The 25,366-nt window shown below is 34.5% G+C and overlaps 2 protein-coding genes across 7 annotated transcripts in view; one reads left to right on the top strand and one right to left on the bottom strand.

Annotated features, from left to right (window-relative positions):
• LOC131201489 (inhibitory synaptic factor 2A-like) overlaps window positions 1-22,863 on the bottom strand; it is a 62,693-nt gene extending 39,830 nt beyond the window's left edge. The window contains 4 exon segments of the mRNA XM_058189492.1: window positions 14,656-14,748; window positions 20,219-21,259; window positions 21,261-21,420; window positions 22,842-22,863. Of these exon segments, the coding sequence (XP_058045475.1) occupies window positions 14,656-14,748; window positions 20,219-21,259; window positions 21,261-21,420; window positions 22,842-22,863 (1,316 nt within the window).
• The window catches only part of DOCK1 (dedicator of cytokinesis 1), a 513,270-nt gene that overhangs the window by 202,735 nt on the left and 285,169 nt on the right, over window positions 1-25,366 (top strand). The window lies entirely within an intron of this gene.

Here is a 25,366-nt window from a genome sequence, read left to right as displayed (position 1 = left end):
GTGGGAGGCACCGTTTATCGGTGGTTCTCCTCCTATCTCTCCGACCGGTCGCAGTCGGTGTTGACAGGGGCAGAGGTCGACTCCGAGGCGCCTCACTTGTGGGGTGCCGCGGGGTCGATCTCTCGCCCTCCTGTTCAACATCTAGATGAAGCCGCTGGGTGAGATCATCAGTGGTTTCGGTGTGAAGTATCAGCTGTATGCGGATGACACCCAGCTGTACTTTTCACGGACCACCCCAGCGAAGCTATCAGTGCTGTCCCGGTCTCTGGGGGCCGTACGGGTCTGGATGGGGAGAAGCACGCTCAACCCCAATCCCGCCAAGACAGAGTGGTTGTGGATGCCGACAACCCGGTACAGTCAGCTTAATCGCGGCTGACCATCGGTGGCGAGTCATTGGCCCCGATGGAAAGGGTCCGCAACAGGCGTCCTCCTGGATGAGCGGCTGTCTCTAGAAGACCATTTGACGGCCGTCTCCAGGAGAGCGTTCTACCAGGTTCGCCTGGTACGCCAGTTGCGCCTTTCTGGACCGGGATGCCCTATGCACGGTCACTCACGCACTCGTGACGTCTCGCCTGGATTACTGCAATGCTCTCTACATGGGGCTCCCTTGAAGGGCATCCGGAGGCTGCAGTTAGTCCAGAACGCGGCTGCGGGTGATAGATGGAGCCCTCGTGGCTCCCGTATAACACCCATCCTCGCAGACTGCACTGGCTACCTGTGGCCTTCGGGTGCGCTTCAAGGTCTTGGTGACCACCTTTAAAGCGCTCCATGGCATTGGGCGGGTTACTTACGGGACCGCCTACTGCTACCAAATACCTCTCACCGACCGTGCGCTCTCACAGAGAGGGTCTCCTCAGGTGCCGTCAGCAAGGCAATGTCGTCTGGCGGCGCCCAGGGCAAGGGCCTTCTCTGTGGGGCTCCCACCCTTGGAACGAACTTCCCCGGACTCCGCCAGCTTCCGGACCTTCGGACCTTCCGCCGCGGGCTTAAAACATATTTATTTAATTGTGCAGGACTGAGCTAGGTTTTAAATTCATGGGTTTTAATTGGGTTTTATTTGTATATTTTAATTAACGGGCTTTCAAATAAGTTTCTTAATTGTTTTTATTCTGTATTTATATTTATATGTTTTTAAATGCCTGTGAACCGCCCTGAGTCCTTCGGGAGATAGGGCGGTATATAAATACGATTAATAAAATAATAAAATAAATAAATAAATAAATAAGGGGGGACTGCAGGAGAAGAAGCCCTTCTTCCAGCAACAGGAGTGTGTGTGTTCTCAATCTTAATCTCCCACGATTTCTCTCAATCTCCCTGTGCGACATAGGGTGACCGTCGTCCGTGCAGACCACCTGCAGGCTTCAGTTGTGCTGAGTGGGCTTGCATCTTCAAGGAACTGGGGCTTGCTGGGGCTGCGCGGGTGATAGATGGAGCCCTCGTGGCTCCCGTATAACACCCATCCTGCGCAGACTGCACTGGCTACCTGTGGCCTTCGGGTGCGCTTCAAGGTCTTGGTGACCACCTTTAAAGCGCTCCATGGCATTGGGCGGGTTACTTACGGGACCGCCTACTGCTACCAAATACCTCTCACCGACCGTGCGCTCTCACAGAGGGTCTCCTCAGGGTGCCGTCAGCAAGGCAATGTCGTCTGGCGGCGCCCAGGGCAAGGGCCTTCTCTGTGGGGCTCCCACCCTTGGAACGAACTTCCCCGGACTCCGCCAGCTTCCGGACCTTCGGACCTTCCGCGGGCTTAAAACATATCTACAGAATTACAGCCAGGCTGTAATTGTGGAAAGAAGTCTTGACTTTAGTATGTTAAAAAGTATGTTCTTTATATGTATCTTTATCTAATTAAATGCAAAAATGGTGAAAGCAAAAGAAGAAGAAAAAATAAATAAAAACAATGTAATCTATATTAGCTACTTCTTATTGAAGTATAATAAATATTCATTAAACATACGTCAGCTTGTAGCTTTCATCTCCCAGTTTCTATTTTTTGAAGAAGCATTTTTTTCTTTTGGAATCTGGATCCAATATTTGGTACATGCCTTTCAGGATTTTTCAGGAAATAATTTCCCCTCTCTCTATCCGAATTACCAGTATGGATAGGCAAACAATGTTATAGGATAGAATCTGGCTAAAAATAAGGAACAATTTACTGAGATTTGATGGGCTACCCATATCCATGAGTCTAACTGTCACAATAAACCGAAAACATGGACAAGTACAATCAGTCCATGCTGTATGATATATCCAGGAGTATACTATTGTTCCTGTGCATGTTATACCTTAATATCCAAACTGGATTCTTCCTGGTTCAGTAATGTTGCGCAAAAGGCAACAAGTTTATAATTTAGCAATATTACTATGTCATTTTAAGTGAATTATAGAGCATTCTGTATTGTATTGAATTTTGTGCAAAATTCAGCAATCCTTTTACTTCCTTTGATTTTCTAACAGTAGTTGTATTCAGTTTTATATTTTCCCTTAGTTGTTCAAGACATTCTTATATTACTAGTTCTCTTATACATAATGGACTTTTCTTATTATTTCTAATACGTGAACTAGGATGAAATAATTTATTATTTATAACAGTCCGATAGCACTGATAGTAGAAGACTTACTTTAATGGGTCAAGTCTCAACAAATGAGAAGAAGCTTTCATTACATAGTCAAGGTCCGATTTCGACATAAAGTTTTTCCCCTTGGAACAATATCTGTGAAAAAATTATGTAGGATTAGGGTTCAAAATCCAGCTGGATTTTGCAGGGGGAAATGGGACAGCAAAAAGCAGCAATCTGATTTTTGTAGACCTATGTAACATTTTTCACAGATATTTTGCTGTACATAATTTATGTAGAAGAGAAATACTGATTGGGACAAAAGTGTTAATAGCTGATCAGTTAACTGTTGCAGTTAATAGCTGATCAGTTAACTGTTACAGTTAATAGCTGATCAGTTAACTGTTACAGTTAATAGCTGTTCTTTTAAGAAGTGTAAAGTTTCAGATATATAATGGAAAATGCAAGATTAAGTGTACTTGTAATTGCATAATTGTGTTGAGAACATTTTTCTCTAAGTTTAAGATGTAGAATTAAGAGAATGATTTTAAATTATGTCACGTGCATCCTTCCAACTCAAAATAAAAATCAAAGATTGAGTTTATTGCCCTGGAACAGAGATCAAGCAGATGTAATATTTAATCAGATAATCAGTGTAATAAGTATGGAAAGATTTGAAAGTTTGAAAGGAATGGCTTATTTAGTTTCCTAAAAGAGACTTACTTTAATGGGTCAAGTCTCAACAAATGAGAAGAAGCTTTCATTACATAGTCAAGGTCCGATTTCGACATAAAGTTTTTCCCTTGCTAGTTATAAACATCTCAAACCCACAACTGGAAACATAAAATTAAAACTTTTGCTTCTATATGCCCAATTTACTTTACTTAAATTACTATTTGGTTAATCATTTACTCAGTTCAAAAAGTGCCTTACAGAGCTCTTTACAATCATACATTTAACCACCTAGAATAAAGTAGCTTATTATCTGCAAATTTGATTAGCAAAAGTTACACCCAACTCAAGATTATTTAAGAATAAATTAAAAGCACCAATCCCAGAACTGAAAGAACACATATTCTTTCTCGGCATTCAAAATAATTCTCTTTTCTTTTCATTCTGTTTTAATCAATTTAAATAGCTGGCACTTGGCCCTGATATCTAAAGGATAAATATGTTTCTCTGTTCAAAAGGATGTTTCTCTGTTCAAAAGGATGTTTCTCTGTTCAAAAGGATGTTTCTCTGTTCACATTTTCTATACAATGCATGATTTAAAATTCCCTCTTCATCATATCCTTCCTCCTATGCTCTAAACATTTTACCCTTCATTTATCTATTATGTTTTTCCCTTGGAACAATATCTGTGCTACCGTTATCAAAATCCGAATGGAAGTGAGGATGCCGCTGATCCTGATGCTGGCAGAGGCAGAATTCTTGTTTTTTTGTTTTCCTCCCCCAAAATTAAGGTACGTCTTATACTCCAAAAAATACGGTAGCTACTTTTTCATAAAGAAAAGTAAACAAAGATTCATATTATCCTCTTCAAATATATAAGGCTTACTTTGTAACCCCAATTTTTAATAGAAGATAACTACACATTTCCACAATGCAAGCATTAGTTACTGTCATCTGGAGGCTGCCTATAGCATCACTGATTTTGTTATTGAATTTGACAAGAATCAGGAATAGGTACAATAATCCATTTAGTAAAATATTTACAGTACATAATAATAGCTCAGCTGGATCAGGCCAAAGCCTGTCATATTTCACAATTTTGTTTTTCACAATGACCATTCTGATGTTTCTCAAATATTCTGAAGCGTAAGGTGAAAACTTGCTCCTCTGGCATTTGGAGGCATCCCCAATATGGAGTAACCACTGAATCTCAAAATTAGTATCTCTTGTAATACATAGGCTCTATGAATTTATGCATCGAAGTTACTGGTCTTAGATCAGTGATGGCAAACCTGTTTGGCACCAAGTGCCCAAACTAGAACATGCATGCGCTGGAGCGCTGGAAAAAGGCGCATGTGCATGCCAACCAGCTGGTTTTGGGTTTCCAGCACTCTGGTGCACGAAGACCAGCTGCCGACAGTGTCCAAAGAGGGCTCTGTGAAACCAGAAGAGCAGCTAGCGATGGCAGTGTGCCCACAGTAGGGGCTCTGGATACCACCTCTGGCATGTGTACGATAGGTTCGCCATCACAGTTTTAGATAATGACTTCCACTTATGTTCTATGTAATGTTTGTTTAGAAATTGTTTTAATCAATTTAAATAGCTGGCACTTGGCCCTGATATCTAAAGGATAAATATGTTTCTCTGTTCAAAAGGATGTTTCTCTGTTCACATTTTCTATACAATGCATGATTTAAAATTCCCTCTTCATCATATCCTTCCTCCTATGCTCTAAACATTTTACCCTTCATTTATCTATTATGTTTTTTCCCCTTGCTAGTTATAAACATCTCAAACCCACAACTGGAAACATAAAATTAAAAACTTTTGCTTCTATATGCCCAATTTACTTTACTTAAATTACTATTTGGTTAATCATTTACTCAGTTCAAAAAGTGCCTTACAGAGCTCTTTACAATCATACATTTAACCACCTAGAATAAAGTAGCTTATTATCTGCAAATTTGATTAGCAAAAGTTACACCCAACTCAAGATTATTTAAGAATAAATTAAAAAGCACCAATCCCAGAACTGATCCCAGCACCAATCCCAGAACTGAAAGAACACATATTCTTTCTCGGCATTCAAAATAATTCTCTTTTCTTTTCATTCTGTTTTAATCAATTATTCCATAAAACAGGTCCACTTGTCTCAAGACTGCTAAGTTTACTTAATAACCTTTGATGAGGTATTAGGCAAAGTTATATTTGCCAGCTCTGTCTATCTCTTTGGTAATAAAGTGTTCTGTGTACAATTTATTCACTTTTTCTCTTGCTTCTATAGCCATCTTGAACATTTTTTAATTCTTTCGTTGATAAATGTCTAACCACTTCTCTACCAGGTTTTTGGTTAATATATATTTAAAGATGTTCTGATTGCAATTGCCCCAAATTCACTAAATTTATTTTTGTTCATTTAAGCAAAAGAACGAAATGAATTAAACCATAAACCATTAGCTGCAGGAAGGTGAGTAATCAATGTATCCTTGCTGAGATGGTCGTAAGTGTGAAAACCTGTCATTAGTCACTTTTTCATTGCTGTTGTAACTTTAAATGGTCACTAAACGAATGGTTGTAAGCCGAGGACTATCTGTAAGTTCCAGTAATTTTAGATACAAATATTTGAACTATATGAAAGAAAATTTTTACATTGATGTTCATCTCTGACCAAGCTCTTCTCAGCATTAATTGCACAGTGGTTTCTATTTCTATTTTGGCTCAGTGATTACTTCTTCCATTACAAAATGAAACAAAAGGCAATATAAGCCCTTTACTTTTGGCTAAGTGTATTCGCTAAACAAATGTATTATGTTTACATATCCCAATAATTAATCAGTATTCCAAATGATTAAGAACAAAACCTACAATAGTTTTGCAGTGTCTCATTTAAGAGAAGTTCAGTGAATTCTCATTACAGTAGTAATTTCTTTGGTTTATGCTCATTTTCGCCATCTAGTGGCCCATGTGACCTTCAATATGAAATTAAATGATAACCAGGTATATTTAGTTATTTATGGTATACCAGAGGTCTCTACTCTGATATCAGAATTCACAATGGCCACATAGCCATAAGATACTGTATATAAACTAAAAATCAGTATTTTCCCCCCACCAAGGTTAAGAATACTTTATATGATTCTAGGGGGGAAAAAAAACCTGCTCTGCATTCAAAGTACTATGTTGCCAATGATTGTTTCACTAGTCAAATTTCTCTAAATTTTGGAACTTACATTTTTTTCCTTGAGAAATTCTGGGGACAGACTTCTTGTTAAGAACATATAGCCACTGTTCTATGCTTCACGGGATTATACTTGCAGAAAAATAAAGAGCAAACATTTATTTCAATTCCAAATTTCAAATTCCTAACTAGTAGATTATGTTTATAGAAGAACATCAAATTATGTAAAATACATCTTCAGTTGTGCCATCGAACGTTAAATGTGAATTATGCTATGGTGTAACTTAGACAACTGAAAAATGGGAGAGGGATACACAAGCAGATTTAAAAACAAGATGGGGTGAAAATAATGTTATATTAAATCTTAGATCACACATTTTCATAGCGACTCCCCAGCTCCTCACGTTAGTTAAAATGTTGTTCTTTAAAAGTTAGGATTTAAATCCAATAGCTACATAAATTGCTGTTACTAAATAATCCTTTCACAAGCCTATGCAGGCTTTGTTATGACTGTGTTTAGTAGCAGGAATTATATTTTCCTCTGTTGCATTGCATTTCATAATATTTAAATCTTTTAGTTTCAAAGTTATCTTTTTCTTCATTAGAAATAGAGCCTATATTTGTAACAAACCATATATCAGTAAAAGTATTTTAATAATAATAATAATAATAATAATATTATTAATTCCCTAAGAATTAAACTAAGGTTAGTTTCAGACCTTCTAAATATTGAATTCACTTTCTATTTTTTAAATGGATTCTGTTGAATTTAACATCCTGATTACATACATTATCTAGAAGTGGTAATGCAAGCTAAGTAAAAAAGTTAGGATTTAAATCCAATAGCTACATAAATTGCTGTTACTAAATAATCCTTTCACAAGCCTATGCAGGCTTTGTTATGACTGTGTTTAGTAGCAGGAATTATATTTTCCTCTGTTGCATTGCATTTCATAATATTTAAATCTTTTAGTTTCAAAGTTATCTTTTTCTTCATTAGAAATAGAGCCTATATTTGTAACAAACCATATATCAGTAAAAGTATTTTAATAATAATATTATTAATTCCCTAAGAATTAAACTAAGGTTAGTTTCAGACCTTCTAAATATTGAATTCACTTTCTATTTTTTAAATGGATTCTGTTGAATTTAACATCCTGATTACATACATTATCTAGAAGTGGTAATGCAAGCTAAGTAAAAAAGTTAGGATTTAAATCCAATAGCTACATAAATTGCTGTTACTAAATAATCCTTTCACAAGCCTATGCAGGCTTTGTTATGACTGTGTTTAGTAGCAGGAATTATATTTTCCTCTGTTGCATTGCATTTCATAATATTTAAATCTTTTAGTTTCAAAGTTATCTTTTTCTTCATTAGAAATAGAGCCTATATTTGTAACAAACCATATATCAGTAAAAGTATTTTTAAAACAACAATGGTTAAGTCTTATTACTTTCAAAGAGAGATTTTGTTTATTACTGTTCTCAGCCAATTTACTGTTTTCAATATGATTTGATTCTCCTAAAATTCTTATCCTTTCAAAAGTACCTGGGTACTGAAATAGTTTTGAAATGGAAAAAAATCACAATAGGTTCTTCTAGTGTAAAAATGCTATAGTAACATAAAGCGTTGAAGAAATTTATTTTGACATTTCTGAAGGTGGGAATTTAGTTTGGGTGCTTCAGCTATCAGATCTATTCCTTAGGGTGAAGCTATTCTGGAGCAAGTCCAGTTTCAAAAATAAGTATAGATAGTCCTCAACTTCAAACAACAATTAAGCCCAAAATTTCTGTTGTTAATCCAGACAGTTGTTAAGTGGGTTTTGCCCCATTTTATGACCTTTCTTGCTGCAGTTGTTAAATGTTGTTAAATTAGTAATATGGTTTAAAGTGGCTTTCCGATTGACTTTGCTCAACTGAAGGTCGCAAATGGTGATGATCCCGAGACACTGTAACCATCATAAATTTGAATCAGTTGCCGAGCATCTGAATTTTGATAATGTTTCCATGGAGATGCTGAGATGGTCGTAAGTGTGAAAACCTGTCATTAGTCACTTTTTCATTGCTGCTGTAACTTTAAATGGTCACTAAACGCATGCTTGTAAGCCGAGGACTATCTGTAAGTTCCAGTAATTTTAGATACAAATATTTGAACTATATGAAAGAAAATTTTTACATTGATGTTCATCTCTGACCAAGCTCTTCTCAGCATTAATTGCACAGTGGTTTCTATTTCTATTTTGGCTCAGTGATTACTTCTTCCATTACAAAATGAAACAAAAGGCAATATAAGCCCTTTACTTTTGGCTAAGTGTATTCGCTAAACAAATGTATTATGTTTACATATCCCAATAATTAATCAGTATTCCAAATGATTAAGAACAAAACCTACAATAGTTTTGCAGTGTCTCATTTAAGAGAAGTTCAGTGAATTCTCATTACAGTAGTAATTTCTTTGGTTTATGCTCATTTTCGCCATCTAGTGGCCCATGTGACCTTCAATATGAAATTAAATGATAACCAGGTATATTTAGTTATTTATGGTATACCAGAGGTCTCTACTCTGATATCAGAATTCACAATGGCCACATAGCCATAAGATACTGTATATAAACTAAAAATCAGTATTTTCCCCCCACCAAGGTTAAGAATACTTTATATGATTCTAGGGGGGAAAAAAAACCTGCTCTGCATTCAAAGTACTATGTTGCCAATGATTGTTTCACTAGTCAAATTTCTCTAAATTTTGGAACTTACATTTTTTTCCTTGAGAAATTCTGGGGACAGACTTCTTGTTAAGAACATATAGCCACTGTTCTATGCTTCACGGGATTATACTTGCAGTATTTACTGTCTAGTATGGTGAATTGTTGCAAGCTGTAAGAAACTTTAAAACATTCATGAAAATATATTAAAACATATCTACAGAATTACAGCCAGGCTGTAATTGTGGAAAAGAAGTCTTGACTTTAGTATGTTAAAAGTATGTTCTTTATATGTATCTTTATCTAATTAAATGCAAAATGGTGAAAGCAAAAGAACGAAATGAATTAAACCATAAACCATTAGCTGCAGGAAGGTGAGTAATCAATGTGTAATTGAACTAATGTAGCAGAAACAATGGTCTTTAAAGTTCTGTTCAAAAAATGCTCAGTTGACCCAAGCTACTTATTGCCGTGGCAGACTAAACATTATACTTTATGCAAACCTTACTCCCAGATAATGCTAGTTACTGTAATTAACAAGGTACAGGACAACTATTTAAAACCATGGTTTCATAAAATGAAAGAGACTGTTCCTTACTTTAAGACAAATATACAGTACATTATTCAAATATTTCATTTGGCCAAGTGTAATTAGACATACAAGAAATTTGTCTCGAGTGCAGAAGCTCAGTGTATATGCAAAACAACAGAGTAATAATAATCATAATAATGATACCAATAAGAGGAAGTAATAGAGAAGGATAATACTACTACAGCCATAACCTACGAATAAATATACTTAAATGTAATAGAATACTGTGGGAATTAGGTGTTCAGCACAAGGGGGAAAAAACAAGAACCAAAACCATAATATAAAATAATGGAACTCCAGAATAGCTTGGCTTAAATTAGGCAAGCTAATACTCAGATTTTCAGATTGATATACCAAACTGAATGATTTCTTAGTTTAAATATAAAGGGAGAAAACAATTTTGAGTCATGTGCTAGTTTTAACTAGTTCATTGAAGTCTCTAAAACTTCCAATAATCTTTTTAATGGTACAAGGATAATAAATGTTTTCTGGGAAGATCTGTGCTTAACAGTTTTGTTTTGAAACAATAATAAGTAAATGTATGTGAAGATGGCAAGCTTATGGAACCTGACTTGTAGTTCCTAACTACTTCATTAATTTCATAGAACAATTACCATGTTTATAATTATTGCATCTTTAACATGCACTAATCAGTAGCTTGTTTCGGGTGAAAGCAAAAGAACGAAATGAATTAAACCATAAACCATTAGCTGCAGGAAGGTGAGTAATCAATGTGTAATTGAACTAATGTAGCAGAAACAATGGTCTTTAAAGTTCTGTTCAAAAAATGCTCAGTTGACCCAAGCTACTTATTGCCGTGGCAGACTAAACATTATACTTTATGCAAACCTTACTCCCAGATAATGCTAGTTACTGTAATTAACAAGGTACAGGACAACTATTTAAAACCATGGTTTCATAAAATGAAAGAGACTGTTCCTTACTTTAAGACAAATATACAGTACATTATTCAAATATTTCATTTGGCCAAGTGTAATTAGACATACAAGAAATTTGTCTCGAGTGCAGAAGCTCAGTGTATATGCAAAACAACAGAGTAATAATAATCATAATAATGATACCAATAAGAGGAAGTAATAGAGAAGGATAATACTACTACAGCCATAACCTACGAATAAATATACTTAAATGTAAGAGAATACTGTGGGAATTAGGTGTTCAGCACAAGGGGGAAAAAACAAGAACCAAAACCATAATATAAAATAATGGAACTCCAGAATAGCTTGGCTTAAATTAGGCAAGCTAATACTCAGATTTTCAGATTGATATACCAAACTGAATGATTTCTTGGTTTAAATATAAAGGGAGAAAACAATTTTGAGTCATGTGCTAGTTTTAACTAGTTCATTGAAGTCTCTAAAACTTCCAATAATCTTTTTAATGGTACAAGGATAATAAATGTTTTCTGGGAAGATCTGTGCTTAACAGTTTTGTTTTGAAACAATAATAAGTAAATGTATGTGAAGATGGCAAGTTTATGGAACCTGACTTGTAGTTCCTAACTACTTCATTAATTTCATAGAACAATTACCATGTTTATAATTATTGCATCTTTAACATGCACTAATCAGTAGCTTGTTTCGGGTGAAAGCAACTTCTAAAGCCACAAATAAAAAAGACACATATTAGTAATTTTGCTATGATGAAAGGAATGAAAGAGGGAACATTTACTGAAGTGGGGGGAAGCATGAGCTACACAAAACAGGAAGCTGGAGACAGAAAGTTGCATTTGTTAGAATACAATCACTGAATTAACTAGGAAATACAGGCATTATATCTTTTAGAAGGGTAAGTGAGATGCCAAAGAACAGAAGTTGCAATTATCAAATAAAGACATAATTATAGAAGCGAGTAAATAGCTGCACTTGCTAAGTATCTTGTGAGTAATGCTTTAAAAAAATTATAGAATGCAGAACAATATATTCTGCACTTCATTTTTATGAACTAATGCTTTTGTTTTGGGCAGCTTCAGCATTCTAAACAATCTTTTCTGTTGCCTCCTAGTCTATTCTGGTTTTAAATAATTAATGAAAGAGTTCTTGGGTAATCATATAGCAGATATTATTACATAGAACAATTACCATGTTTATAATTATTGCATCTTTAACATGCACTAATCAGTAGCTTGTTTCGGGTGAAAGCAACTTCTAAAGCCACAAATAAAAAAGACACATATTAGTAATTTTGCTATGATGAAAGGCATGAAAGAGGAACATTTACTGAAGTGGGGAAGCATGAGCTACACAAAACAGGAAGCTGGAGACAGAAGTTGCATTTGTTAGAATACAATCACTGAATTAACTAGGAAATACAGGCATTATATCTTTTAGAAGGGTAAGTGAGATGCCAAAGAACAGAAGTTGCAATTATCAAATAAAGACATAATTATAGAAGCGAGTAAATAGCTGCACTTGCTAAGTATCTTGTGAGTAATGCTTTAAAAAAATTATAGAATGCAGAACAATATATTCTGCACTTCATTTTTATGAACTAATGCTTTTGTTTTGGGCAGCTTCAGCATTCTAAACAATCTTTTCTGTTGCCTCCTAGTCTATTCTGGTTTTAAATAATTAATGAAAGAGTTCTTGGGTAATCATATAGCAGATATTATTAGCTTTAACATGACCCTTTGTTTTATGACAAATATATATAAGTGATATATTTTAATTTTAATATTCTTTGAAAGCAGTTCTGTTACCAGAAGCGTATTTTTAGGAGTATCTTTGTACTAAAGCACATACATTGTAAGATCATTAGAAACACAATGAAATAAAGGTCATCTAAAGCATTAATACATTACTGTGAAGTTAGATGCTAAATTATAATTTTCAAGTACTGTGAGTCAGGAATAACTATTCATTAAAATAATCCATATTAATAAAGAAAGGTGACACATATGTTGCACATGCTTTTTGAGCAATTCTAACACCTGAGTAAACAGAAACATGTAAATTTTTCAACAGAATTCATGCAAGTGATTTTCCTCCCCAAATGAGATTCTTGCATATATCAAAAAAACTAAACTAAAAATCAACTTACCCTTCTCTATGAGCTTCTCCCTTTTCCAACTCCTGAATAACACCCAACAAGACCTTTATGGTTTCCTGACTGGAGCTGATCAGATTCTCCATCATCTGTAACTGTGCTTTCAAATCTACTACTTCAGTGTGAGGCACAATTTGTTGACATCCTTCACTCACAGCAACTGCTGTCTGACAAGGCTGTTTTCCTTCCATAGATGAAACATTTACCAGAAGGGTCTGTTCGTTACATTGGGTAGACTGGCACTGTGCCTGCATGGGACAGGCCTGAACTGTACTTACAGCTTGTGACTGCAGACCATTAAGATGCAGAGTTCTTTTTCTGTCCTCCTCCTCGGCTGGACACAGGGACCAGTTCCCTGTTGCTGCCGAATGTTGGTCAGCCAGTGAGATGTGTGAACCAGATGCGGGCAAGTAGACAGAAGCTACTTCTGTCTTGAACACTTTCCTTGGGAATTAGGTGTTCAGCACAAGGGGGAAAAAACAAGAACCAAAACCATAATATAAAATAATGGAACTCCAGAATAGCTTGGCTTAAATTAGGCAAGCTAATACTCAGATTTTCAGATTGATATACCAAACTGAATGATTTCTTAGTTTAAATATAAAGGGAGAAAACAATTTTGAGTCATGTGCTAGTTTTAACTAGTTCATTGAAGTCTCTAAAACTTCCAATAATCTTTTTAATGGTACAAGGATAATAAATGTTTTCTGGGAAGATCTGTGCTTAACAGTTTTGTTTTGAAACAATAGCATTTTTTAAAATGCTTTTTTCCCATAAGAAATAAACTCCTAGGACAAAGGTTCATGATAAAAATAAGAGAGACAGCATAACTGAAAGAACAGTCAAACAAGCGGACATTGCAGGCAAAAGTCAACAGAAAATTGACTTCTATGGTAGTTATATCTTGACAACAATATGTCAAAATATACTTGCAGTATTTACTGTCTAGTATGGTGAATTGTTGCAAGCTGTAAGAAACTTTAAAACATTCATGAAAAATATATTAAAAACATATCTACAGAATTACAGCCAGGCTGTAATTGTGGAAAAGAAGTCTTGACTTTAGTATGTTAAAAAGTATGTTCTTTATATGTATCTTTATCTAATTAAATGCAAAAATGGTGAAAGCAAAAGAAGAAGAAGAAATAAATAAAAACAATGTAATCTATATTAGCTACTTCTTATTGAAGTATAATAAATATTCATTAAACATACGTCAGCTTGTAGCTTTCATCTCCCAGTTTCTATTTTTTGAAGAAGCATTTTTTTCTTTTGGAATCTGGATCCAATATTTGGTACATGCCTTTCAGGATTTTTCAGGAAATAATTTCCCCTCTCTCTATCCGAATTACCAGTATGGATAGGCAAACAATGTTATAGGATAGAATCTGGCTAAAAATAAGGAACAATTTACTGAGATTTGATGGGCTACCCATATCCATGAGTCTAGCTGTCACAATAAACCGAAAACATGGACAAGTACAATCAGTCCATGCTGTATGATATATCCAGGAGTATACTATTGTTCCTGTGCATGTTATACCTTAATATCCAAACTGGGTTCTTCCTGGTTCAGTAATGTTGCGCAAAAGGCAACAAGTTTATAATTTAGCAATATTACTATGTCATTTTAAGTGAATTATAGAGCATTCTGTATTGTATTGAATTTTGTGCAAAATTCAGCAATCCTTTTACTTCCTTTGATTTTCTAACAGTAGTTGTATTCAGTTTTATATTTTCCCTTAGTTGTTCAAGACATTCTTATATTACTAGTTCTCTTATACATAATGGACTTTTCTTATTATTTCTAATACGTGAACTAGGATGAAATAATTTATTATTTATAACAGTCCGATAGCACTGATAGTAGAAGACTTACTTTAATGGGTCAAGTCTCAACAAATGAGAAGAAGCTTTCATTACATAGTCAAGGTCCGATTTCGACATAAAGTTTTTCCCCTTGGAACAATATCTGTGAAAAAATACATGTGAAAAAATTATGTAGGATTAGGGTTCAAAATCCAGCTGGATTTTGCAGGGGGAAATGGGACAGCAAAAAGCAGCAATCTGATTTTTGTAGACCTATGTAACATTTTTCACAGATATTTTGCTGTACATAATTTATGTAGAAGAGAAATACTGATTGGGACAAAAGTGTTAATAGCTGATCAGTTAACTGTTACAGTTAATAGCTGTTCTTTTAAGAAGTGTAAAGTTTCAGATATATAATGGAAAATGCAAGATTAAGTGTACTTGTAATTGCATAATTGTGTTGAGAACATTTTTCTCTAAGTTTAAGATGTAGAATTAAGAGAATGATTTTAAATTATGTCACGTGCATCCTTCCAACTCAAAATAAAAATCAAAGATTGAGTTTATTGCCCTGGAACAGAGATCAAGCAGATGTAATATTTAATCAGATAATCAGTGTAATAAGTATGGAAAGATTTTGAAAGTTTGAAAGGAATGGCTTATTTAGTTTCCTAAAAAGAGACTTACTTTCTGACAGAAACCAACTGATATATTAAACATGACAATACATTTAGAACTAGGATTCATCTGAATTAAACAGCACTTCAAAAGATGTTTTCCTCAGCATAAGAGCTTTCATATATGATAGGGTTTCTCGTCTATCTCCCTATTATTTTGCTAGTTATAGAGTGGACTTCCAAAAAATGAGGCCTGGTTACTGTAAATAATACATATGGTTAGCTTTCTTTTTTTAAAAAAAAAGTATATTCCACTTTCAATTTTATTCTTTCTCTTTACAATAGATGAAATAAGATAAAGAACCACTGAACTGCTGACCTTTCGATTGACAAGCTCAGCGTCCTAGCCACTGAGCCACTGCATCCCTTTTAGATGTATGTATGTATGTATGTATGTATGTATGTATGTATGTATGTATGTATGTATGCATGCATGTATGTATATATAATTAATTATATTATAGATTAGATATATTAATAGCACCAGGATAAACATTATCCAAAGCCAGTAAAAGAACAAAATTAAAGTGGTAAACTGACTGAATAACTAGTATTTAAAAGAAGACAAGTCTTCAAAGCCTTTTGAAATACCATAAAGGACCAAACTAACCTCACCAAGATGTTCCATAATTGCAACTTACTGGTCTGCACCCCTGATCTCTCATGAATATTTTATTGAATGGGTTGATTGTATTGGAAAAGACAATCCTAAAAATAAAAAGGAACCAAGCCATATATAGTCTTAATAAGGAAACTGTAAGACTTTTAATTAGACTTAAAAATTTATTAGAATTTGAAAGTGATATAGCACATTAAACCCTCTCCCCTTCCTTATCTACAAACATTATTATTTCAGCATATATTAATGGAGTCTCACACATGCAAGCTGATTGTCTACCCTTATTCGATTGAAACAACATTGTCAATGAAAATGACCAAGTTATCTGCATTCATTCTAAGGTCTGCAAAAATAAGTCTTTTAAATAAACAAATAGGCAGGCCCATAAAAAAAAAAGCAAGTCAGGGTCCAGCATCAGTGATGATCTGGATTATTCACTGTTTATTTTATTTTGAGTGAACACTGAAAACCATAAAAAGAGGAAGAAGATGGTCTAGAGTTCTATGAAAAGAGAAGACAAATTGGCTGCATTTTGTTGTTCTTCATTGTCTATTTATAGTGGTACAGCACTGCTTTTCTTTCGTATATAGTACGATTTTAATAATAATAATATTATTAATTCCCTAAGAATTAAACTAAGGTTAGTTTCAGACCTTCTAAATATTGAATTCACTTTCTATTTTTTAAATGGATTCTGTTGAATTTAACATCCTGATTACATACATTATCTAGAAGTGGTAATGCAAGCTAAGTAAAAAAGTTAGGATTTAAATCCAATAGCTACATAAATTGCTGTTACTAAATAATCCTTTCACAAGCCTATGCAGGCTTTGTTATGACTGTGTTTAGTAGCAGGAATTATATTTTCCTCTGTTGCATTGCATTTCATAATATTTAAATCTTTTAGTTTCAAAGTTATCTTTTTCTTCATTAGAAATAGAGCCTATATTTGTAACAAACCATATATCAGTAAAAGTATTTTTAAAATAACAATGGTTAAGCCTTATTACTTTCACAGAGAGATTTTGTTTATTACTGTTCTCAGCCAATTTACTGTTTTCAATATGATTTGATTCTCCTAAAATTCTTATCCTTTCAAAAGTACCTGGGTACTGAAATAGTTTTGAAATGGAAAAAAATCACAATAGGTTCTTCTAGTGTAAAAATGCTATAGTAACATAAAGCATTGAAGAAATTTATTTTTGTTCATTTAAGCAAAAGAACGAAATGAATTAAACCATAAACCATTAGCTGCAGGAAGGTGAGTAATCAATGTATCCTTGCTGAGATGGATGCATAATACTATATATATATATCAGATGAGACATTCATGCAACTTTTTAAATAAATATAAAATGTATACAAGTGTAAATATTTTCAAAAGAGCCTATGTTTTAGTTTCCACAGTTATTTTAATATTTTTTTATAAATAATGTCAATTAAAAGCTATGACATTTATACCAATTTGTTGTTGTTGCTTTCTCTCTCTGTGTATATGTAAATTTGTTCACTCTAATTGAGATATAAGCAAATATATACAAAACTAACTATGTGAGGGCCTGCAATTACTTTTAAGTCTTGCTGGTTTTCGAATATCATTTAAGTCTAAACAAGGGAAGTAGGTCTTTGTTCTTCTCTATGCTGAAAGAAAAAAAAGAACTCTAAACCTTTGTTCATGAGCAGCCTAGTCATGGCTATGAATGGTGAAAACATTTATGAACCTCTGACAACACATAATGATTCGTGGTTATGAATCACTGGTATTCCTGTTTATCTGTCCTAGTGTCCTTATGTTTCTAGATCCTTGGTCTGCATTTTGAATCTCAATGACATTTCCCCTCAAATTTATATTCTACCATGATAAATAAAGATCAATTGCTCCCTTTTCCTTCAATGGGGCAAAGGATGTAGTTCCATCCTTCCCAGGGATATACTGTGTTTCTCGGAAAATAAGATAGTCTTATTTTCTTTTGATCCCCGGAATAAGTGCTTGGCCTTATTTTCGGGAAGGTCTTATTATTTTTGAGGTGCAGGAGGCGATGAATGTAGTCACCTCATGGCTGTTAATGACACAGCTGCTCGGCAGCTATTCGGCCCTGAGGCCGTGCACGTGCTTCCAGACATGCTTTCTAGGACTCTGCACCATGCCATTGGCCTGGCCACACCGCTGCAACCGGATGTCCCGTCGCCTCCCTATTCTTCGCTAATAGCTTTTGCGACGGCCATTAGTATGACAGGAGTGGCCTGGTGGCTAGAGTTGTGGGAGCGGCCGTTAGGTAAGGGCATGTGAGGAGTGTGGGGCATGTTCCCCCCTCCCTTCCCCCCCTCCAGCCTCGCCTCTTCACCTTGTGTTGTTTGTATGGCAAGCAACCAAAGGAAATGGTGGGAACCGGCTGTGCATGCGGGTAAATATTTTCAGGGAGGGCTTATTTTCAGGGGAGGGCTTATTTTAGTGCATATGCTCAAAAGCCTGATTGTGCTTATTATCCGGGGACATCTTATTTTCGGGGAAACAAGGTACTAAAACTTTTTTTTAAATGATAGTTTGCAATGGGTCTGATGCAAAAGGAATTGGTCTTTTGCATCAGAATAACAACAACCAATAAACTAACATGTGAAATAGAAATAATGCTTCCCTCACTACAAGCATCTTTAAGAAGAGGTAGAAACTGCTAATTAAAGTAATATCACAGAATAAGTCTGGTTAGGCTACATTTTATATGTTAAACTGTGTATTCTGAATCTTAGTCCTTTTTACAAGTTAGTTTTAAGACTTCACTGTTTATTTTCCATCAGGAAGACCTAAATCCTTATTTATATATATGCTAACTGGGTTGTACTGTTGCCATCAGTAGTTTCCTGATTACTTCCTGAAAAAATATGCACAAAACCTTTAACTTTACATGTTTGTAATTTAAATCATGAAATCAATCTAAATCAACTCTGATGTTATGTTATGTTATGTTATGTTATGTTATGTTATCATCAGCCATAGGATCTCTGCTAGTAGGTCAACATTAAGGTCTGTTGCTTTGATAGTCACAAGCCACAAGGCCTCTTCAGTGCCATACTTGTATTTCCTCTCACATTCAGACTTTCTAAGGCAACAAAACATTAATGCCATGATATAATGGAAATACAGACATGAAAAGCCTAAAGAGTTTCAATACACATAGCTAAAGGGCTGCATTATGCCATTAGATGTCAAAGAGCATGCACAAAATAAATGATCAGTTAAATCTACAAACATTGAAAACCATTCTGCTGTACTTGAAATGTATAGCCTGTCCTTGTGACATAGATATAGTTTAAATTTAAATAAGTGCTGTAAATCATTTTGACTAAGCAAAATTATTACATAGAACAATTACCATGTTTATAATTATTGCATCTTTAACATGCACTAATCAGTAGCTTGTTTCGGGTGAAAGCAACTTCTAAAGCCACAAATAAAAAAGACACATATTAGTAATTTTGCTATGATGAAAGGAATGAAAGAGGGAACATTTACTGAAGTGGGGGGAAGCATGAGCTACACAAAACAGGAAGCTGGAGACAGAAAGTTGCATTTGTTAGAATACAATCACTGAATTAACTAGGAAATACAGGCATTATATCTTTTAGAAGGGTAAGTGAGATGCCAAAGAACAGAAGTTGCAATTATCAAATAAAGACATAATTATAGAAGCGAGTAAATAGCTGCACTTGCTAAGTATCTTGTGAGTAATGCTTTAAAAAAATTATAGAATGCAGAACAATATATTCTGCACTTCATTTTTATGAACTAATGCTTTTGTTTTGGGCAGCTTCAGCATTCTAAACAATCTTTTCTGTTGCCTCCTAGTCTCTTCTGGTTTTAAATAATTAATGAAAGAGTTCTTGGGTAATCATATAGCAGATATTATTAGCTTTAACATGACCCTTTGTTTTATGACAAATATATATAAGTGATATATTTTAATTTTAATATTCTTTGAAAGCAGTTCTGTTACCAGAAGCGTATTTTTTAGGAGTATCTTTGTACTAAAGCACATACATTGTAAGATCATTAGGAACACAATGAAATAAAGGTCATCTAAAGCATTAATACATTACTGTGAAGTTAGATGCTAAATTATAATTTTCAAGTACTGTGAGTCAGGAATAACTATTCATTAAAATAATCCATATTAATAAAGAAAGGTGACACATATGTTGCACATGCTTTTTGAGCAATTCTAACACCTGAGTAAACAGAAACATGTAAATTTTTCAACAGAATTCATGCAAGTGATTTTCCTCCCCAAATGAGATTCTTGCATATATCAAAAAAACTAAACTAAAAATCAACTTACCCTTCTCTATGAGCTTCTCCCTTTTCCAACTCCTGAATAACACCCAACAAGACCTTTATGGTTTCCTGACTGGAGCTGATCAGATTCTCCATCATCTGTAACTGTGCTTTCAAATCTACTACTTCAGTGTGAGGCACAATTTGTTGACATCCTTCACTCACAGCAACTGCTGTCTGACAAGGCTGTTTTCCTTCCATAGATGAAACATTTACCAGAAGGGTCTGTTCGTTACATTGGGTAGACTGGCACTGTGCCTGCATGGGACAGGCCTGAACTGTACTTACAGCTTGTGACTGCAGACCATTAAGATGCAGAGTTCTTTTTCTGTCCTCCTCCTCGGCTGGACACAGGGACCAGTTCCCTGTTGCTGCCGAATGTTGCTGGTCAGCCAGTGAGGTGTGTGAACCAGATGCGGGCAAGTAGACAGAAGCTACTTCTGTCTTGAACACTTTTCCTTGGCTGGCTGGATTAGCTTCCTCGTACCTCAATGGCCCAGTGTGGTGTTTTGCTTTGTCATGCAAAGAGTAATCAGGCTCTTCTAAAACTGAAGCTGCTGAGTCCTGTAGAGAAGGAGATTCTTTACTACAGCTGTGCAAATCAGTGCTTATACATGTCTCCAAACAGTTGTCCTTAGAAAGCGGCTCTATTGCGTTCATGCGTTCATTAGTATGTGAAATAAATTCAGCTGTCACATATCCAGTGACTTTCTTGCTGCACTGAACAGCCTCTCCTGAGATTTTGCTGTCTTTCTCTTTAACATCAATTAGGAATCCATTATTTTGACTTGGAAAAGTGTCAACTGAAGCTATGCTTTTGATTATATTTCCCTTTTTCCGGTCCAAAGGGAAGGTCTGGTAACACTTTTTAAGTTCAGGTGAAGTTTGAACTCCTGTACTTTTAGTAACATTAGGGATTGATCTTCGGGCAGGCACTGTCATGTATTTTCGGTAAGCTGCTCTGTAAGAGATGGATTTTGCTTCCTTTTGGTCGGTCTGCTGTAACAAAGAGAGCTGTTTTTCCCTTTGCTCATTCTGGGCCTCAGATGTCTTTGAATCTCACCTGTAGGGCTTTGTTTCTCTTCTTGATTTGTCGGTTGGGATCCAATGCATATTTCATTTCTAAGGCAAGTGATGTTGCTGAATCAACTTCACCCTCAGAGACTGCAAGCAAGCATTTGCTGGGTTCCTCACTTCCTGTGGTACCTGAAATCAAAAAGCAGTATTAGAAAGACTGTTACTACGCTAGTTATGGATATTTTTATTCAAATGGTGTGACTTTTTGTAAGAAGGGAGGCAGGAAGGAAAGAAGGAAGGCTTAGGACCCTCTAGCTACCTAAAAATGAAGTCTTGCTTTTGGGAGTGGGAAGGTAATGGTTTTTGTCTTTATAAAATGCATAAATAACACCATCTCATGAAAAATAATAGATTAACAGATTAGAACTTTAAAAATAGTAATATACATACATAACAGAAGCAAATAATGAAATCCAAAAGACGTAGTAGTAAATACGTGCAAGTTTTCAAGTTACCCAAAATTCCTGTCAGATAGGGTGATACAACAATTAGACTAAATTCTTTGGCGTCTAAGATAGTTTAGACTCAGACTACATTCTAAAATTATATATATAGTATAGTTGTAGACATCAGATTACATCCTAATACAAACAAATAAGGGGTGAGCTCCTCCTCCCTTATTTCCTCTGCTTTTCTTTGGCAAAAAAAATACACAGGTAGTCCTTCATTTATGACTATAGTGGAATCCAGAATATCCATCGTAAATCAATCCACAGACTGCATGTACAGACAGAACCTGATTTTATGATTTTTTTATTTATTTTTTTGCTCCAATTGTTAAACACACACCATGGTCAAGTGAATATGGTAGTCATTAACAAGTGACTAAATACAAATCAGTGTATCCCTATGGGCATTTTTTATTGGAAACCAGCCAAATAAGGCTGGAAACTGGCAAAAAATGTCATAAATCATACTCACATGATCATGGAATGCTGCAACCATCCATAAAGGTGAGCTAGCTGCCAAGTACCTGAAATGTGATGTGTGCAGCCATCAGAACTTTGGAACGGTGTCATAAGTAGCTTTTAGGTGGCCTGTCATAACTATGAATGGTTACTATGCAACAGTAATTATGGAAGGATTATCTGTGGTCTTAGATAGGGAAGTGTATTCAAAACACTTTACGTACTTATCTTAGGAAAGATAATACTGCTTTAAATTGTTTTATGCTGACATTATAACTTAGTGTAATATCACAGCCCTCCAGATGTAAATGAGACAGTAAGCCCTCAGAAACACATTATGCATATAAAAGATTATGTTCTCCATGATGTTTAAACGTTCTTGCTTAAACATATATGGTTAAGAATATTCAAACCTGGCCAAATGGACAACAACTATTGGCTATGGCTGAATGCTCTCTATATTTATGCAGAAATCATTATTTCCATAGTGAGGAGAGGTAGGAGGGAAAAAGCAGCTGAAACAGTTATTAAAAATGCTATATATTATTGATGTTTTAATGCTATGCAGTAGATATTTTCATTCTGCAGAATGATTGTCACTGAATAATTTTGGTAACTAATATATCCTTCCTTATAATTTACCTTTTATTTGGAGGTTCTTCATTTCATTTGCTACATTTGTTTGATGACAGTATAATTAACTCTTGAGGAGATTATAGATAGAAATAACTTACTGTAAACTTAAAATCATAAATTTAGGCCATGAGATTAAATCTCGTCAGTGCAAAAGCTTCAATTAATTTTTTTTAGGACAAACAGATCTGCATTTATTACAATTCATTTTGAACCGGAACTGATTGCAAATTGGATGATACTCGTTATTTTTAAGAATAATGTTTAAGAGAAATGTCAATGTGTATAAACAGCCATCTGTTTTAAAAGCGCTCCTATTTCTTTATAGGCAAAGTTAATACTTCTGAAAATGTAGCCCTTAACTGCTTTCTTGGCAATGGAACCACCCACATTTATTGGGTTTCAAATTACCACAAAATCAATATTCTAGAAGAAAAACATTATCTTACTTTTAATGTAATGCATCAAAGCTATACTTTTATAGAATATTCATACAGAAATAAGGAAATGTTAATTTTAAACAGCAAAATATTAGAATTTGTACTACCTATTTAACATCCCTACTGAATTCAATTGTAAAATTTTATGAAAACCTAATGAAAATATTTTTAAATAATGCTGTGAAAATTTTTTAAAAAGTCAATTAAATTTAAAAAAAGGAAAATGCTTCAGTATTGGACAAAACCCCTACCACCCACCATGAAAGCTGGAATGCTCACTAGTGGGCGGTAGGGACCAGGTTGACTACCACTGGTGTAATCAGAAGTTTTTTGTTTTTTTAAAGGGCCATACTGGGAGAAAATGGCACAAATTAAATAACAATATCAATCTCAACAGTTAGGTCACAAAACTCCCCGTCCCAATGTATATGGAAAGGGTTACTTATTTAAAGTTCTTTTGGGCCTGATGATTAAACAAGCTTAAATTACTATTTGGTTAATCATTTACTCAGTTCAAAAAGTGCCTTACAGAGCTCTTTACAATCATACATTTAACCACCTAGAATAAAGTAGCTTATTATCTGCAAATTTGATTAGCAAAAGTTACACCCAACTCAAGATTATTTAAGAATAATGTTTAAGAGAAATGTCAATGTGTATAAACAGCCATCTGTTTTAAAAGCGCTCCTATTTCTTTATAGGCAAAGTTAATACTTCTGAAAATGTAGCCCTTAACTGCTTTCTTGGCAATGGAACCACCCACATTTATTGGGTTTCAAATTACCACAAAATCAATATTCTAGAAGAAAAACATTATCTTACTTTTAATGTAATGCATCAAAGCTATACTTTTATAGAATATTCATACAGAAATAAGGAAATGTTAATTTTAAACAGCAAAATATTAGAATTTGTACTACCTATTTAACATCCCTACTGAATTCAATTGTAAAATTTTATGAAAACCTAATGAAAATATTTTAAATAATGCTGTGAAAATTTTTAAAAAGTCAATTAAATTTAAAAAAGGAAAATGCTTCAGTATTGATAAACTCACCACCCACCATGAAAGCTGGAATGCTCACTAGTGGGCGGTAGGGACCAGGTTGACTACCACTGGTGTAATCAGAAGTTTTTGTTTTTAAAGGGCCATACTGGGAGAAAATGGCACAAATTAAATAACAATATCAATCTCAACAGTTAGGTCACAAAACTCCCGTCCCAATGTATATGGAAAGGGTTACTTATTTAAAGTTCTTTTGGGCCTGATGATTAAACAAGCTTAAATTACTTAAGTTAAATAGGAATAGGAACAAGGTCATATTTTAGTATTAAATTGCTGATATCCTGATGCTGTTTTTGCTAATTTTATGGTTGAGAAACAGCCAGTGGGCTTACTATTTGCTTAGACAGTAATTTGATGGATGAATTCTTCTTTGCTAAGATTCATATATGAACCAAAATAGTTGATAAATAGCTTTGTAAAATTTGTAGATCAACAACAGAAAATATGAGATTAATAGATCAAACTGGCAATTGTTTGTCCAGCTATTCTGGATTCTAACTAGGTAGTTAATTACAGTACTTACAAGGTGATTGAAATGATGCTTTTGTTTTGGGCAGCTTCAGCATTCTAAACAATCTTTTCTGTTGCCTCCTAGTCTCTTCTGGTTTTAAATAATTAATGAAAGAGTTCTTGGGTAATCATATAGCAGATATTATTAGCTTTAACATGACCCTTTGTTTTATGACAAATATATATAAGTGATATATTTTAATTTTAATATTCTTTGAAAGCAGTTCTGTTACCAGAAGCGTATTTTTAGGAGTATCTTTGTACTAAAGCACATACATTGTAAGATCATTAGAACACAATGAAATAAAGGTCATCTAAAGCATTAATACATTACTGTGAAGTTAGATGCTAAATTATAATTTTCAAGTACTGTGAGTCAGGAATAACTATTCATTAAAATAATCCATATTAATAAAGAAAGGTGACACATATGTTGCACATGCTTTTTGAGCAATTCTAACACCTGAGTAAACAGAAACATGTAAATTTTTCAACAGAATTCATGCAAGTGATTTTCC

Source organism: Ahaetulla prasina, chromosome 6, assembly GCF_028640845.1.
Source record: "Ahaetulla prasina isolate Xishuangbanna chromosome 6, ASM2864084v1, whole genome shotgun sequence".
NCBI lineage: Eukaryota > Metazoa > Chordata > Lepidosauria > Squamata > Colubridae > Ahaetulla > Ahaetulla prasina.
This window is presented reverse-complemented; position numbering and strand designations above follow the sequence as displayed.